The sequence below is a fragment of the Mirounga leonina genome, unplaced genomic scaffold (genome assembly GCF_011800145.1).
Source record: "Mirounga leonina isolate KUSES-001 unplaced genomic scaffold, KU_Mleo_1.0 Mir_173, whole genome shotgun sequence".
NCBI lineage: Eukaryota > Metazoa > Chordata > Mammalia > Carnivora > Phocidae > Mirounga > Mirounga leonina.
Genome location: NW_023270447.1, coordinates 77,353,391 through 77,371,363, shown reverse-complemented (window position 1 = coordinate 77,371,363; position 17,973 = coordinate 77,353,391). Strand labels below are relative to the sequence as shown.

At 43.0% G+C, this 17,973-nt stretch overlaps 2 protein-coding genes and 1 pseudogene across 4 annotated transcripts in view; 2 read left to right on the top strand and 1 right to left on the bottom strand.

Annotated features, from left to right (window-relative positions):
• Positions 1–2,912: 2,912 nt before the first annotated feature.
• Positions 2,913–5,913, bottom strand: TEX46 (testis expressed 46). The gene is made up of 2 exons (XM_035020219.1): positions 5,348–5,913; positions 2,913–3,187 (listed from the first exon to the last, which is right to left on the bottom strand). Exons 1-2 carry the CDS (start codon positions 5,537–5,539, stop codon positions 2,990–2,992), a joined length of 390 nt encoding a protein of 129 aa, XP_034876110.1. The 5' UTR covers positions 5,540–5,913; the 3' UTR covers positions 2,913–2,989.
• A 538-nt stretch (positions 5,914–6,451) lies between these two features.
• Positions 6,452–7,021, top strand: LOC118019905 (annotated as a pseudogene).
• A 2,877-nt stretch (positions 7,022–9,898) lies between these two features.
• Positions 9,899–17,973, top strand: part of KDM1A (lysine demethylase 1A) — a 60,906-nt gene continuing 52,831 nt past the window's right edge. For 2 of the 3 annotated variants that reach the window (XM_035019544.1, XM_035019542.1), the window contains exon 1: positions 9,899–10,389. In XM_035019544.1, the coding sequence (XP_034875435.1) occupies positions 10,039–10,389 (351 nt within the window). In that variant the 5' untranslated portion in view covers positions 9,899–10,038. The remainder of the gene's footprint in view (positions 10,390–17,973) is intronic. The other variant, XM_035019543.1, reaches the window with a different exon arrangement.

The following is a 17,973-nucleotide window of genomic DNA, read 5'->3' as shown; positions in this document are numbered from 1 at the left end:
GTACCCACCACCTGCAGGGGCAAGTGTGGAAGAGCAAGTGAATTCCACATTAACAGGGCCCACAACTGGGAGCCAGTGGCTGTGAACAGAGTTCCATTGTCAGGTTGTATCCTATCGGGACATTTTGGCACATGGCAAAGGTGCTCATCAGAACCTTAGGAGGCTACCTTGGTGAAGAGAGTAGCCAACCCACATCCTCGATCAGGTCTATGGTGGTCAGAATCCACTGCCAGCAATTGGTCAGATGCCCCAAGTTGTTGCACTATACCTTGAGCTGAAGGCCAGCATTTCTGGCAAGTAAGACGTAGTCTGTGAGTCAGTGACTTTGTAGGTCAAGTGGATCCTCACTGGGCCACCTCAGACCTCCATGACTGTTTTGTTACTGGTAGGTCTAGGCACGGATCTAGTGCACCAAGTGGATGGGCTAGATAGTTCTGACCAGTTTTTCTGTCCAGAGGCTCTGTCAAGATGCACTGCTTTATTGTGAGCTTGTTCACATATCACATACCTTTGGACTTTGTGGCTGAATTGCTTTATCTGTTTCCACAGCAGAGGTTACCATATGGAGATTCTCCTAACAGTCTAGTTCTGGGTGGTCCCATGGGCTGGCCATACAGCAAGACCATTAGCAATGGCCCATGAAGCTATGTGAAAGGGAGGGACTCCCTTCCCCAAAGCAGAAATGATTGCACAAGGTCTCCACTCCCCTCAGGGTCTTCAGGTGCCTCAGCCCTGCAAGCATTTTCCCTGAGGCCTGAGCTCAGATCAGCTTTTCTTGACTTGCAAGGCTGACCTCACGCTGTCTTAAGCAGCATCTAAAGAGAGTGCAGTCCCCTGGGCTGGAAAACTGGGGGGATGCTACCACCCCTGGTTCCAAAGAAAACCTGGAAGAAGAAGGTCCTGTCGAGAGAGCCTCCCTGAGAGGAGTGGCCCCCTGTGAAGGAACCCAGCCAGCCCTAAAGCAGCCTGAGGCAACCCCAGTGGACTTGGAGAGGCAAGGAGAAGACACCTGACCCACAAGGGAGGCTTGGGATTTTAAGTAGGGAGGTCATGGGAGGAAAGACCCGAGGGGGTGTGGTAGCTCACCTAATCCTCACGACACGCAATGAGGGTGGTAGTGCTACTCTCCCCCTTTGACAGTTGAGCAAACCGAGGTCCAGCGAGAATAAACAACTTGGAATTGTCTAAGAGCACACAGCTGGGAGTGGATAGAGGTGGGATTTAAAGCTAGGCCGTTAGGCACCAGAGATCCTGCTCTTAAAAAAAAAAAAAAATAGGGTATAGGGGAGTTATCGTAAAAGGAGGGCACGGAGAAGATGTCAGGACACATAAGACTGTGATCAACAATCAGAGATGCTCTTATGAAGCACTGACTGACTATATACCAGCCCCAGTGCTGGGTGCCATGGGGGTGGGCAGTTGACAGATGAACAAGATGCCGTGCTTGCAGGGTTTATAGGGTTTATAATCTAGTTGGAGGATTGGGAGGGAATATAGAAATGTGTGCAAATCAAATCCCAGCGGATCGTGATACATTCCACTGCCGAACTGAAGATAAAATGCTGGGAGCCCACCAAGGATAGAGACTATTCCCAGGTGGGTTAGGGAAGCGTTCTGGAGGTGTAGTTTAGGAAGGACTAAAGAAGTGTAATAGTACAAGGGGGAAGATAAGGGATTCCAGGGAAAGAAACCACAGGAGCAAAGATGTGGATGCATTTGGGGGATGACCAGCCATCTGGTTTGATTAGAGATGATTTTAGGTGGGGCCCAACAAGGCACTAAGCCACGCCGGATCCCACGGCAAGGTAGTGGTTTCCTTCTAGTTCTCCTTATGGAGAAAAACCTTAGTTTGGTGTTAGCATATCTCTCAAACACTAATACTTACTAATTTCTCTTTTTAACCCCAAATTCCCAGGCTCAGACACTTCCAGTGGGCAACCAAGCTCTGGTTGGAACTTCAGTAACATTGTTGTGTCTCCACTTGTCGTCGTCTTCTTTTTTTTAATTTTTTTTGACAGTTTCTACTTCAGCCAAATGATACAGCTTTTTAGTATACAGTTAATTATTTTTATTATGACTTTCTTTCACAGATACATTTATTTAAGGAAACAAGTCAGTTTAAAGGGACAACATTAAGGGGCGCCTGGTGGCTCAGTCGTTAAGCGTCTGCCTTTGGCTCAGGTCATGATCCCAGGGTCCTGGGATCGAGCCCCACATCGAGCTCCCTGCTCCACAGGAGGCCTGCTTCTCCCTCTCCCACTCCCCCTGCTTGTGTTCCCTCTCTCGCTGTCTCTCTCTGTCGAATAAATAAAATCTTTTAAAAAATATTTTAAAAAAATAAAATATTAACTCACTGTCATTTAAAAAATAAAAGGGACAATATTGAGCTAAAAATATTCAGGTGGCTCATGGCTCTGGCAAAAATCACAAAGGGGGTACCCGATGACTGGTGTTTGGGATACTCTGGCACAAGGTATAAAGCACATGAGGGAGAGTAAGGGGCGGAAAACAAGCCTGGAAAAGGGGTCAGATCATGGAGGGGCTAAACACCATGGTAAGGAGTGTGACCTTTATTCCATCAACCACAGTGAGGCGTAGTTTCAAGAAGAGGCAGTGAACTTGCCCGCTTGGCAGAACTTGGCTCTGGCCTCTGAGCAGAGGGAAAGGGGAAGACTGGGAGCTGGGGCAGCTCAGGGGAGGCCATTGTAAGACTCAAGGTGAACAGGTAGAGGGCTCTGGACTAGGGTTAAGGTGGACAACTGAAAGAGAAGGAGGAGCCAGGTTCTGGCCACCCCCTCAGGCTGTTCTTAGAGCACTACGTGGCTGACGGGGTGAGTACAGATTTCTTTCCCAAAGGCGATTGGCCTTTCAGCCTCCAATCCTGCTCTCCAGTGTGATTTACTAAGAAAATTCAATAGTCTCTGACTGGGTTTTACTGAGGAAAGGTAACATCCAAAGAGGCCAGCCCACCCCAGTCTCTCTGACCTCATTAGGGGGAGTTAGAAGTACAGTCAGAGATGATGGAGAAAACTGAATCATGTCTCCTTATTCTGTGTTTCCTCATGGGAAAAGTCCGCTGCCGGCTTGATCTCTTGCGGTGACTCATTCTATTCCATACAACGAACATCTGATTTTCTAAGACCTTCAGCTTCATTTCACTGAACATAAGCCGTTCAAGGATCTTGTCCTGGAGGGCAAAGCAGGCGTGCAGTCTCTCTATTTCTTTCGTGTTCAAGACGTAGCTGTTGGGTTTGGCTTCAGGAGGCTTTGGTTTCTCTGCCTTTTCCTAGACCCCCCACCCCAAAAAAGGAAACATTAATTAATAGTGATTTATACACGTCCCGTTAATCAATCCTCACAACCAGCCTGCAAGAAGAGCATCTTTGCCACATCTTGTGAGTGAGAGAGTTGGGGTCCAGTGAGGAAAGGCCCTCTTCTCAGTTTGGGAACCCCTAAACTCCTAGGACCCATACTTGTCTTTGGTTCCTAGGAATAAATGAAATGGCCTGCTCATCTGCACTCCCAGGAGACATAAAGCACTTAACCCAGATCTGTCTCCGGAGCGTGTGTTTCTCTCAGTGTGCCCGAGATTGTTTTCAGGCCTCATAAAATCACCACCTGCCAAGTTTCCTGTGGTCTCATGACACACTCTGATCTCTATAATCCTCATCTGCCTCTATGCAATTAATAATACTTAATTTTTTTTTTTTTTTCTTTTTGGAGTCAGCTACAAATTCCTCATCCTTAAAACCATTTTAAATATTTCAGACATGCAGGGGCACCTGGGTGGCTTAGTCGGTTAAGTGTCTGCCTTCGGCTCAGGACATGATCCCAGCGTCCTGGGATCGAGCCCCGGCTTTGGGCTCCCGGCTCATCAGGGAGTCTGCTTCTCCAGCTCTCCCTCTGTCTCTGCCCCTTCCCATGCTTGTGCTCTCTCTCTCTCTCTCAAATAAATAAATAAATGAAATCTTTAAAAAATATGTTTCAGACATGCAAAAATAAAAGTGAATATTACAGCAAATACCCATGTTCCCATACCAGCATGAGAAATAAAATATGACAAATATAACTGGAGTCCCCCATGGGTCCCTCTCATAGAGTTCCCTCCCTCTCTGAACCTCATCTCAACTGCAATCCTGAATTCAGAATTTATTTTTTCCATATATTTCTTTACACCAGTGGTTCTCAATGGGAGGCTATTTTGCCTTCCCCAATGGACATTCGGCAATGTCTGGAGACATTGTTGGTTGTCACAAAAGGGGGGCAAGAGGTGCTCTTGGCATCTGTGGATAGAAGCTAAGGATGCTGCTAAACATCCTACAGCACACAGGACAGGCCCTCACGATTAAGAATTATCCCACTCAAAATATCAAACAGGCAGAGGTTGAGAGATCCAACCTTAATACATTTTCACTACAGTCACAAACAAGACAAGGTATTGTTTCATGTGTGGTTTTTTTTTTTTAACTTTACATAAAAGTTGTCATAATCTGGGTGCATTTCTGCTGTCTTCATTATGCCATTCTAGAGATGTGTCTGTGTTCCACAGGTATCTTTTGTTCATCCATTTAAAATTTTTCCACCTTCACGTAGTTGTTACTGTTGCCAAACCATGTTGACATCAAACATGAAACAGGAGAGTCTGGGATGGTACCTATTTTTTTTTTTTTAAACAAGTTTTCTCTCTTTTTTTCTTTTTACTGAAGTATAATTAGTATACAGTGTTATATTAGTCTCGGATATACAACACAGTGATTCTATGATTGTCTACATTTTTCAGTGCTCATCCAGATAAGTGTACTCTTTTTTTTTTTAAGATTTTATTTCTTTATTTGACAGAGAGAGAGATAGCGAGAGCAGGAACACAAGCAGGGGGAGTGGGAGAGGGAGAAGCAGGCTTCCCGTGGAATAGGGAGCCCGATGCGGGGCTCAATCCCAGGACCTTGGGATCATGACTTGAACCGAAGGCAGACGCTTAACGACTGAGCCACCCAGGCGCCCCAGATGAGTGTACTCTTAATCTCCTTTATCTGTTTCACTCCTTCCCCACCTACCTCCCCTCTGGCAACCACCAGTTTGTTCTCTGTGGGTTTTTTTGTTTTTGTTTTTGTTTTTGTTTTTGTCTAGGGATGGTCCCTGTTTTCCAGCCCAGGCAACTGAAGCCTTGTGAAGGAAGTGCTTTGTCCTCCATCATCCAAGTGGGAATTATAGAACAAGGGCTTAGACTAGAGCTGTGGATTTTTCAGTCTTGCCCCATTACCCTGACATCTTCCCTGGTCCCCATACCCCCAGTCAAGCTGTAAATATCCCATCATCCTTAGCTGAAGCTAAGGCCCCTCTTGCTCACCTGCCGGGGCTCTGGGGGGGTGGGCTTGAATTCATGCTTGACCAGCCAGTTGCTAAGCAACAGCAGAAGGAATAGGAACCCAAACAAGGCTGGCTTATAGCTGATCAACCAAGCCACCAATGCTCCTATGGTGCCCGAGGAAGCAAGTATCCCATGGAGATTCCTAAAAAGAGACATAAGTTCCCCCAGCATTATGGCTTGGAGGCACCCAGGCCCCAAGACCCTGCGTTGGTGACCCCTCTAGGACAGTTGCCCGCCATGACAGGAGCCATGGCCGCCCCCTCCTCCGAGTCATAACCAGCCACCCTCTCCCAGCTGTCGCATAACAATATTAACTACTCCTGTCTTGAGCAGCCACTATGTGCCAGACTTTGACAGGCAGTTTGTAAGCAACATATCATGATGTCCTCACAACAGCCAGGTGATGTCGGCCTTAGTGATACCTCATTTATTCAACAGTACTTCCAGGCCTAGCCACTGGGAATAAAATGGCCAGCAGCATAGAGCCCCTACCCTCATGGTGAGGGAGACTGCAAAGAAAAGTTACCCGAGATCTGGAAATAAGGCAAAGAGATTCCTCTGAGCTTGTTTACACAGTCATATCAGAATATTGTCCGGCTGGTCCACCTGCTGGTCATCTGCTGCTTTAGGGGAAGGTAACTTTGACAATACTGTTTAATATTGATTAGGGTCCTGACTCTGTAAAGTCAGATGTTAACTTTTTAAAAGTTGGATAAGTTGTTCCAGCAATTACACTTCTGGGTATATATCCAAAATAAATGAAAACTGGGTCTTTTTTTTTTTTTTTTTAAGATTTTATTTATTTATTTGACAGAGAGTGAGAGATCACAAGCAGGGGAAGTGGGAGAGGGAGAAGCAGTCTCCCCACTGAGCAGGGAGCCTGATGCGGGGCTCGATCCCAGGACCCTGGGATCATGACCTGAGCTGAAGGCAGACGCTTAACCGACTGAGCCACCCAGGCGCCCCTGAAAGCTGGGTCTTACAGAGCTATTTGTACACCCATGTTCATAGCAACATTATTCACAATAGCTAGAAGGTGGAAGCAAACCCAAAATCCAACAACAGATGAATGGATAAACAAAATGCTGTATACACATACAATGGAATTGTTCAGCCTTAAAAAAGGAAGGAAATTCAGAAACCCCCGAGGGCTGTTGCCGCGTTCTCCTTTCCCACCAACCATAAGACGTGAAACTGCTGCCAAGATGCAGATTTTCATGAAAACCCTTCTGGGAAAGACCATCACTCTTTGAGGGTTGAACCCTCAAATACAATAGAAAATGTAAAAGCCGAGACCCAGGATCAGGAAGGAATTCCTCCCGATCAGCAGAGACTGATCTTCACTGGCAAGCAACTGGAAGGTGGACATACTTTGTCTGACTCCAACATTCAAAAGGAGTCTACTCTTCAACTCGTGTTGAGACTTCCTGGTGGTGCTAAGAAAAGGCAGAAGTTTTACGCCACTCCCAGGAAGAATAAGCATAAGAGAAAGAAGGTTAAGCTTGACATCCTGAAATATTCTCTAAGGTGGATGAGAAGGGCAACATCAGTCACTTTCAGACAAATGTGGCGCTGGTTCTTATGACTAGCCACTTTAACAGATGCTGTGGCAAATGTCTGACTTACCGCTTCGACAGACCAGGGTACAAGTGATTGTATACGGATTGATACAAGACGTGAACTAACATTACAAAAAAAAAAAAAAAGAGGAAGGAAATTCTGACATACGCTACAACATGGGTAAACTTTGAGGTGATTATGCTCAGTGAAAGAAGCCAGTCCCCAAAACACGAAAGTCATCTGATTCCACTTATATAAGATACCCAGAGTAGTTAAATTTATACAGACAGAAAGCAGCATGGTGGTTGCCAGGAGCTAGGAGGCAGGGAGAAATGACAAGTTGTGGTTTAATGGGCATGGAATTTTATAAGATGAAGAGAGTTCTGGAGACTGTACAACCATGAGCATATAATTAACCCTAGCGAACTGTACACTTAAAAATGGTTAAGGGTGATAAATTTTATGTTATGTTTTTTACTACAATTTTTAACAATTAAATTAGTTATTTCCAGGAAAAAAATGGGTAAGTTGCAAATGATTTTTTTTTCCAAATAGAAGCAAGTTAGTTGTGTCTGATAGAAAAGATAACCTCAAAGTCTACAGTTTTATGGACTTGGAAGACATTAAAACCATTTGTTTCTTATTTAACTTTGCAATTTTATTCCAGCATTCTCTTTTCCACTGACTAGTGACTATATATCAGCTTTTCATGTTTTCCTTTGAACCAGCATTGTCATCTTACTGGTTCTCTAATGAATTAAATAAATCTTTGACATATGCTCACTATTTTGTATGGGAGTTCTTCATGTTCAATTGTCTATTTTAATGGCTATGTCTAATATATCCAATTAGTGGCTACTTATTGGGCCTTTAGGTTAATTCTTCTTTATTGCTATTATATATAAGTTGAGGTAAACAGTATTAAAGTTAAATCTCTGTACACATGCTTAAACAGTTTCCTAGAATGTCCTCTGGAAAGTGGAATTGCTGGATTAAAGGATATACATATTTTAAAAATCTAATTTTAAGTTTAATCAAATTATTAAATGTGCAAACCAGTCAGAACTAAAGAGTTTAAAACAAGCAATCTTTGCTCTATCTCCCCCTTTCCATCCTCAAGTTATATGACTCAGACAACTCGTTCCAACTTTTTAACTGTTTCTTCTGGTATGTATCTTGATATATCTAAATTGTATGCTTGTACTGTTATTTCTTGATTTCTCAATGTTGACATTCTATATTATCTTTTTATGATGGAAGATGAGGATTTAGCTCCCATGCAGAATCTCCCCCATTCCCATTTCGTCCCTGCTTCTGTAAACCCCTCTCATTCCTCTCCTCCACACACTTTCTCTTTCTTCCATTCTCTCAATGTAATTCTATCCCTTTGGTTAAAACAACATTAATGCTTATGTTACTATGGCTATGTCAATGTAGTTCATAGCTGAACCGTATGTGGAACTACAATTACACTTTTTTTTTTGTACATCTTCTAAATTTCCTGGACTTAATTGTCTCCTTTTCCCCGTTTGCCTAGGTTAAAAAAAAATTCAACTTCATTGAAGTACAATTGACATAAAGTAAAATATGAAAATATTTTACGTGTATGGCACAGTGAGTTTTGACTAACGTGTACACCACCCAATCAAGATAAAAAAACATTTCCATCAACCCCAGCAAATTCCCTCCTGCTGTTTTGCAGTCAACTCTCACCTTCATCCCAAGTGATCACTGATTGGATTTGATCATTAGAGATTAGTTTTACCAGTTCTTTAAACTTCATGTAAGTGGGATAATTTTTTGCAAAATTACAGTTTGAAGGGTGCCTGGGTGGCTCAGTCAGGAGAGCATGCAACTTTTTTTTTTTTTTAAGATTTTATTTATTTATTTGGCAGAGAGAGACAAAGCAAGAGAAGGAACGCAAGCAGGAGGAGTGGGAGAGGGAGAAGCAGGCTTTCCGCTGAGCAGGGAGCCCTATGCGGGGCTTGATCCCAGGACGCTGGGATCATGACCTTAGCCAAAGGCAGACGCGTAAGGACTGAGCCACCCAGGCGCCTCCAAGAGCATGCGACTTTTGAGTTCGACCCCACATTGGGTGTAGAGATTACTTTAAAAAAAAAAAATTTTTTTTTTTTTTTAAAGAAAGAAAATTATAGTCTGAAGAGAGAGAGACATATAAAAAAGCAATTATATTTGTGTGTAATGAGTAGAAACAAGCTTGAAGAAACACAAGCTGTTCCAGTGTTGGGTCACTAAAGGAGTCCTGGAGGAATTTAAAAAATAAACCACCACCACCATCTGCAGCACTAGAAAGAATTAACCTGGAGTAAAAAGAGGTGTTATGTATGGAAGACATAGGGAGTGGGAGGAGGTGTGAGTGAGGGAGTGCTAATAGGGAGTCCGGACGTAAGGAAGAACAGGAACACCGCCCTGGAGGCAACAGCAATCCGGTTTGGACTCAAACCTGGATTTCCTAACTTCTGTCCATTTTATTACCACGAAACTCATTTGCTCTCCGAGATTTCCCCAGTCCAAGCAGGACAGTTATGATACAAAATGATTCCCCAGTTATGGTTCAATGTTTTCCCCCTCAGTAAACTGTAAGCTCTTTGAAAGCAAAAACTTCATAATTAAACCCTCGTCACGTAGTAAGCATTAATAAATATTGGTTGAACTGACGAATGAGTAGATAAATGAATGAATGAATGAATGAATGAATGAACGAACGAACGAATGAATTCATGGGTGTATGCAAGTCCCTGGAGGAAATGGTCGCCCTCGGAGGTGCAGTACGGCCCAGAAGCCTTAGGACCGGGAAGGCGCTGGGGCCCACTTCAAAGGCCAAGACGACGCTCTAGGAAAGCACTGTGCTCCGTGCGGTGGTGTCGCTCTAGCCGCGAGGACGCCGCTCTATGGCAGCCGGGAAGGCGGGGCGGTGGGGCACCGGGGCCTTTTTGTCCGGACGCGGCGGGAGCGCGCTCAGCGCGTGCGTACGCGGCGGCGTTTGGCAGCGAGCTACCGCTGTGAAGTGAGCGAGGCGAGGCGGCTGCGGACCCACGGACCGACAGACCGAGCGGCCCCTTCGGCCGTCGGCGGCCAGGCGGCCAGAGATGTTGTCTGGGAAGAAGGCCGCGGCGGCCGCGGCGGCAGCAGCAGCGGCGGCGGCGGGGACTGAGGCCGGCCCCGGGGCAGCGGGCGGCGCAGAGAACGGCTCCGAGGTGGCCGCGCCGCCCGCGGGCCTGTCGGGCCCTGCCGAGGCCGGGCCGGGGGTGGCCGGGGAGCGCACTCCCCGCAAGAAAGAGCCTCCGCGGGCCTCGCCCCCCGGGGGACTGGCCGAGCCGCCGGGGTCCGCCGGGCCTCAAGCCGGGCCTACGGTCGTCCCTGGATCTGCGACCCCCATGGAAACGGGAATCGCGGAGACTCCGGAGGGGCGACGGACCAGCCGGCGCAAGCGAGCGAAGGTGAGGCGCGACCCCCTCCCGCACGCCTCAGACCCCGGTGCCCGGCTCCCTCGAGGTTGTCCAGCCCCGGCCACCCCCGCCTCCGCAGCCCGTCGGGTGGCCACCGCACCTCCGCGTCAGCTGGGTGGGTGGGGTGAGGGAGGGAAGGGCTTCGCGCGGGTTGAATGCGCTCTTTGTGCCGGGACCCGGCCGTCTCGGGAAAGGGGGATTGATGGGAGGGGTGGTTGACTCCTTACATCTGTACGCCTTGTCCTTTCTCTACTGGGAGACCTGGCTCTCTGACGTGGAGTTCTGGCTGGCGTTGTTGGAGACAGGCATGGCTTGTTGGTCCGCGGATGTGTGTGGAGAGGGGCCCTGGGCAGCGTTGAAGGAGTTTCAGCTGGGCGCGCCTTGAGCTGTAGGGTAACGCTAAAGAAATGGTCTTAGCCCGGGAGACGGAAAGGAACGGTTGTGTTTTTGTTTTTGTTTTTGTTTTTGTTGTTTTTAGGCCCGCTGTGCGCTGGTTTTCCTCTTTTCCCTTTTATTCTCTCCACGATCTTTTGACGTAGATTTTTACAGATGAGGAAGCTGATGAAGAGGGCTAATACCAACTAGTCAAGGTGCAAAATATATGGGAAGAAAAAGGCTTGTCACCCGAACAGTATGTACAGACAACAGCTGCCTCGCATCTCTGGGCGCCAGATGCTGTGTTCAGGGCGTCACTAATGTTTTGTTTTTGCTGAATGCCAGTGGGCAGGTATTGTTAGCCCCGTTTTAAGAAATGAGTAAGCAGAGGCACACAGTTGAAGCAACTTGCCCAGAGTCACGACACAACTGAGTTAAGTGGTGGAACTGGAATCTACGCTTATGTTGTGATAAGGTATCTTCAGCCTCAGACAAAGGACCACATGGAACACCAACTGTGCAGGGCACTAAGGCAGTACTGGGGCACAGACTTTTTAGACTTGGGTGTTTTCTGGAGATTCATACTTTTAAAATATTTAAAATCATGCAATTCATGTAGCTTACGCATATAACAAGTCTTCTGTCTGTATATAATTTTTAAATGGATGTGCCAAGTCTTGTGTGTGAAGAGCTTCTTGAGATGAGTATTACCCAGACTGAGCCCTCAGATTCAACTGTCCACTTGAGAGATCTCCAAGAATAAAAACCGTGTGCTAAAAAGAGGAAAGGCTTTTGGGGGCTTTTACCAAAGCATGGTTTAGAAAAGACACAGGTTGGAGACTCCCAGCTCTCAGAAATGAAATAGAGGGCAGAAGCCCAAGGGTTTTTATTTTACTATTTTAATAGAAAGTATGGCCAGAAACCATGTGATAAGATATTTCTTAAAAACAGGTTTATTGAGATAAATCACATGATAAAATTTACCATTTTTAAGTGGTACAGTTGAGTGGTTTTTAGCATATATTCACAAAGTCTTAGAACCACCACCATAGTGCATTTTGGGACATTTTCACCACTCTCAAAAGACACCTGTACCATTGGCAATCATCCCCATTCTCCCCAACTCCCACCCGGACCAACCACTGATTTACTTTCTGTCTGTATGAATTTGCCTACATCTTATATAAACGGAATCAGAGAATATGTGGCCTTTGTGTCTTGCTTTAGTATGTTTTCAAGGTTCATCCATGTTGTAGTATTTCCATTTGGTATTTGACGACTCTGTGGCATAATAATGGCCCATTATATGGATATACCACATTTTGTTTATCCATTCATCATTTTGTTGGACATTTGGGTTTCCTCTTTTTGCTAGTTATGAATAATGCTGCTGTGAACATTTGTGTACAGTTTTTGTGTGAACATAGGTTTTCAGTTCTCTTGGGTATATACTAGGAGTGGAATCACTAAGTCACCATCTCTGTTTTTTTGTTTTTGTTTCACTTATTTAAATTCAGTTAACATATAGTGTATTATTAGTTTCAGATGTAGAGTTCAGTAATTCATCAGTTGCATGTAACACCCAGTGCTCATTACATCATGTGCCCATCACCCGGTTATCCCATCCCCCCCCTTTTTAAAAAGTTTATTTGTTTAATTTGAGAGAGAGAGAGCATGGGGGGTGCGCAGAGGGATAGGGATAAGTAGACTCCCTGTTGAGCAGGGAGCCTGACACAGCACTCCATCCCAGGACCCTGGGATCATGACCTGAGCCCAAGGTAGATGCTTAACTGACTAAGCCACCCAGGCACCCCAGTGTTTTACTTTTTGAGGAATTGCCACTTTTCCACATTAGCTACACCATTTTACATTTCCATTAGCAATATATAAGGTTTCCAATTTCTCCATATCCTTGTCTTGATACTTTTTATTATAGCCATCCTAGTGATGTGAAATGGTGTCTCATGGTTTTGATATGCATTTCCCTAATGACTGATGATATTGAACATCTTTTCTTATGCTTATTGGTCATTAGTTGTATATCTTCTTTGATGAAATGTCTGTTCAAATCCTTGGCTTCTTTTTAAATTGGGTTGTATTTTTATTGTTGAATAGAATTCTTTATATATGGTGATTATTAAAGTTTTTAATTTTAATGTCTGATTTATCTATTTTTCTTTTGTTCCTTTTGCTTCTGGGGTTATATCCAAGAAACCATTGCCTAATCCCGTGTCAGGAAGATTTACTGTCATGTTTTCTCCTAGGAGTTTAGCTTTAGCTCTTGAATTTGGATCTATGATTATTTTGGAGTGAATTTTTGTATATGGTATGAAGTAGGAGTTCAATTTCATTCTTTTTCATGTGGATATCCACTTGTCCCAGCACATTTTATTGAAGACTATTGTCTCCCCCTTTGAATGGTTGGCACCCTCGTTTATTGCCCATAAATGTAAAGGTTTATTTCTGGACTGTCATTTCTGTCCCATTGATCTGTATTTTTTGTTCTTATGCCAGTACCACACTGTCCTGATTACTGTGACTTTGTGTAATAAGTTTTGAAATCAGGAAGTTTGATTTCTTCAACTTTGCTCTTTTTCAAGACTGTTTTGGATATTCTGTGACCCTTGTATTTCCACATGAATTTTAGAATCAACTTATCAGTTTCTGCAAAAAGGCAACTGATATTCTGATTGGGATTGCCTTGAATCTGTAGATCAATTTGGGACATACCATAAGATTTCTGTCTTTGTAATTATCTTGTGTTTATTCTAATTCCTGCTACACTATTTTTCTATTGTGATTAACTCAAACTCTAAAGAGAAAAGTGGGTTACCTGTTTATTTGAGGGAGCAACTAGGAAATAAGGAACTAGGGAAACTGACCTATTCCTGGCCAGTCTTGGGAGCCAGAGGAAACAGACCTCAAGGGATAGAGTATCTATTAAAGGAAGAAAAAGCAAGCTGAGTCCAGTATAGACTGGCCTTGCTTCAAGAGTTCTGAGGTATATGTGGGGGGGGGGGGGTATATCTGTATCTAGAACTATAGATTCAATAGGAGACATAGATACAGATGTTATATATATAGTTATGTAACTAAAACAAGGTTCAGGGTATTGGAAGGGGTCCATGCAATTGGGAGGTCCCTAAAGCTTAAGTTTTATAAGTTTCAGAATAAAATCACCTCTGAGTGTGTATGCTAACATTATGGCAAAATATTTAAGGTTTGGAATTATTACGTTGGGTTGGGACTTCAGGACTGGTGGCCTTCAACTGGGCCTTGAAAAAGCGCAGAATTTAGGGCGCCTGGGTGGCTCAGTTGGTTAAGCAACTGCCTTCGGCTCAGGTCATGATCCTGGAATCCCGGGATCGAGTCCTGCATCGGGCTCCCTGCTCGGCAGGGAGTCTGTTTCTCCCTCTGACCCTCCCCCCTCTCTCTCATTCTCTCTCTCTCAAATAAATAAATAAAATCTTTAAAAAAAAAAACGCAGAATTTAGAAAAGTATTCTGGAAAAGGGGTTAATTTTTCTCCCTATGATTCATTTTCCTCAGGAAAATAAACCCTACCTTGTAAGGTTTTTAGGTTTAGATATAATGTAAACAAAACGCTTACTGCAGTGTCTGGCTTAGAGTACAGTGCACAGTAATTAAGTACTACCAGCGGAGAAAGGAAGTGAAACATGCTTGGTATATTATGCGGCGGTTTGAGAAGCAACAGGGAGTCCAGAGTGGACACTTGAACATTGGGAACAATGGGCAAATGAATTTAAATGAAAATGGCGTTTTTCTAGGAGCAAGATAAATTGGAGGGAACCAGTAGTGTTTGGATTGTAGAGTCATGTCCAGGTTATAGAGAGAGCCAAACACTGGATCTGTGCTATTCAGTATGGTAGCCACTAGCCCATGTTACTAGTACGACTGAGGAAACTTGAGTTTTTACTTTTAAACTTAAAGAGCCACATGGTAAGTGCTCAATACCCACATGTGACTACTGCTGCCATATTGGAAGCACAGATGCAGAACATTGCCGTTATCACAGAAAATGGTATCGGACAGTACTGCACTAGACTGAGAAGTGCAGACCTTAAGTACTATGACAATTCGGAGAAAGGAAAGACATATTTGCAAGTTTGGAATAGTTAGGAAATAATTTGCAGAAGGGATGAGCCTTGAATTCTGGCATCGGATTAACAGAAAAGGGTGGAAGTAGCTTTTAGGGAGTTTAGGGATCTGTAGAACAACATTGAGGATTTTTTGACTAGTGTGTTAGAAAATGGCTAAAGGTAAGTTCAGCTGGTTAGAGCCAAAAAGTTTATATGCTGGTTTGAAAAATTTGGCATTCACCTTTAAAACTATTTAAAAATATCACGTATTTGGAAAATCAGTCTGGCAGTTGTGTCCTAGGTGACTAAAAAGGAAGAAAGATTAAAACAAAAAGACTGGAGCTTTAAGATGACTGGAAAGTGAATGAAGCATTGTAGCAAGGGTGAAGAAGAGAAGGGAGAGACTAGAGGTGTAAATTTCAGAGTCACCTGTGTAAAGGTAAGAATAATTACCTTACTGACTTATATCTGCCTATTGGACATCTTTATGTCCTTGGTTGTAAGTAGTTGTAGAACCTCCAAAGTCTCAGGATTTTGCTTAGGGATGAGAAGTTCCCAGTACTTTGTGTTTAGAGTATCTATTCCTTTTTTCAGGGGAATAGTTTTTTTTAATTTTTTAAAGTGTGTATGATTCTTTTTTTTTTTACAAAATAAAACTTTATGCAAAATCCCAAAATAGTTTTATATTAAGCCTGTTTTATATTAAGTTTAAATTAATAGTTGCGGTGTTATATTGGTCTCAGAATCCAGTTTTATTTCTGTGTTTTGTTTATGAAGTATTGTGAAGACCCAGTGCTTGATAAGATCCAGTGATTGATAAGTAGTGCAAATGGTTGTTTTTTTAGCTTGTCTTCTCAGGACACCGTCTTGGTTGAACAGATTGCAGAAGAAATTTCATTCTTACGTCTACCCCAGATTTAGTACCCAAGCAGTACAAGTTCATGTGTTTGTTGGTAGTCTCCAAAGGATTATGGTTTGGTTTAACACATATAAATGTGTATTTAAATGAAATCCTGAAGAATTTTAGGTTCTGTGAAATACAGATTTTTTTTTCCTTGTTGTTTTTAAATACTACCCTTAGATATTTTTGCTCCTACTTCTAGGTGTTTCTCTAATCTCTTTTTTTCCCTGAAAACTAAGAACTCTATTCCTTCTTAGTGGCTACTACTTCATCAAAAGATTGGATTAAACAATGTTAAAAAGAGTGTTTTTGCTGCAGAACTTCTCAGTAACTTTAATGTGCATCGTGATTGTCCTAGAGGGGGCCTGTAAAGAATGCAGTGTTTCCCAGACTTGATCATGGATTCCTTTTGTGGAACATCCTTTGGAAAGAGCTGAATGAACTACTGCAGTAGAAAGGATCTTATATTATTGTTTCAGAATTTGCTCATTGCCCAGTTCCTTGGTAGGCACTTGTTAAATGATTATTGATTAAATGGATGAGATTGATGAACAGAGGATTAAAGGGCTAAATCTTTGGGGTAGGGAGGGGTCAAGCACTATTGAGGGCTAAAAGAAGGGAAACTGCATACTTTAAACATGTATTACATTTTCTGACCCTTCTTCCTTTTTGAAACTTTTCCTCCTTGCTGCTTTTTTGTCTGTTGTCCTGAGGTCTGTTTTTACAGTTTATCTCAGTCAAGTAGGGTGAAGTTTAGTATGTAGATTTCTGGAGGTTTATTGTAAAGTCTCTCGATTTACCTGAAAAGGACCAAGAGTTTGCAACTAGAATTTCAGTTTATTAAGGGCAGGGAAACTCTCATTCATAATTGTTTTCTCCATTGTGGCCATGTACTCAGTGTTCTGTATTTGATAGATGAATACTATTATTCATGTGTTAAATAAGAATCTTTTTTTTTTTTTTTAAGATTTTATTTATTTGCGAGAAAGAGAATGAGAGACAAAGAGCATGAGAGAGGAGGGTCAGAGGGAGACGCAGACTCCCTGCCCAGCAGGGAGCCTGACGTGGGACTCGATCCCGCGACTCCAGGATCATGACCTGAGCCGAAGGCAGTCGCTTAACCAACTGAGCCACCCAGGCGCCCTAAATAAGAATCTTAGAGCGTGGGTCAGAACTGTTTAATTTATCCTTAATTTTTGTTTCCATTTTCTGACACAATCCATGTTACCTCCCCTAGCCACCCACTCTCCTGCCCGTCTGTGTTCATGTCAAAAGAAAGAAAGAAAAAGAAAAATATAAAAGTAGCCAGCCATATGGAGCTATTTCAGAGACATTTCAAAAATTAAGGTAGAGTACACTTGCTGTAATCCACAGGACTATTAATTTCAGAAACCTAATAAATTAGGTACGTTATTTGTGGAAACCATATTGTCTTTGCTCTGTCTCCACATCTAATAAATTTTTATTTCATTCATTTTATCTTTTCATTGAATCTGAAATAGAGAGCTGTTGCTATGGCTTCCTGGAATCTTTTTAGGGTGGGAGTCAACAGTGACAGTTTGCTAGTGTTCTAAGGTTGGTGACTATTTGTAATACCATATTACACATTTTGGCAAACAGGTCCATTATAATCTTCCCTATCTTAAGTTGCTTTACCCCCAATAAGACATTCACCAAGATTGTTTCCTCTTTATACTTAATACCTGGTCTCTCCTTTTATAACCAGAGTGTAAATTAGTAGTAAGACCTGTGGTCTCCCTTTCTGTTTCACTTAATTTGTTGTATTAAGGATTCTTTGCTTTCATCATTCAGCTTTCTTAGGTCATTGGTTATTTTTTAAGCAAAATGTGCTTTTTCATAGTTTCAATTTGGCTGCTGCCATTTGCAGTTTTTATTACCTACCATTTCTCCCCATTTGGTTTCTGGGATTTTGCTGTTCCACTTTGGAATAGTAGAAGTACAGGCCTGGCCTGCCTGATAGACTTGTTATTCTAGTTGACTATATTTTTATCTCAGGGTTATTTTAGTCTTTGTTGAAACTTCTGGTGTGTGAACATGATGTATACATACATATGAATACATATGCACATACAAACATATATATGCATACACATATTTTAAAAGAGTTCTTAGGAGTTGTAGAGAGCCTCAGATTCATTGATCTGAATGTCAGTAGTATGATGTAAAATTGATAGATTGG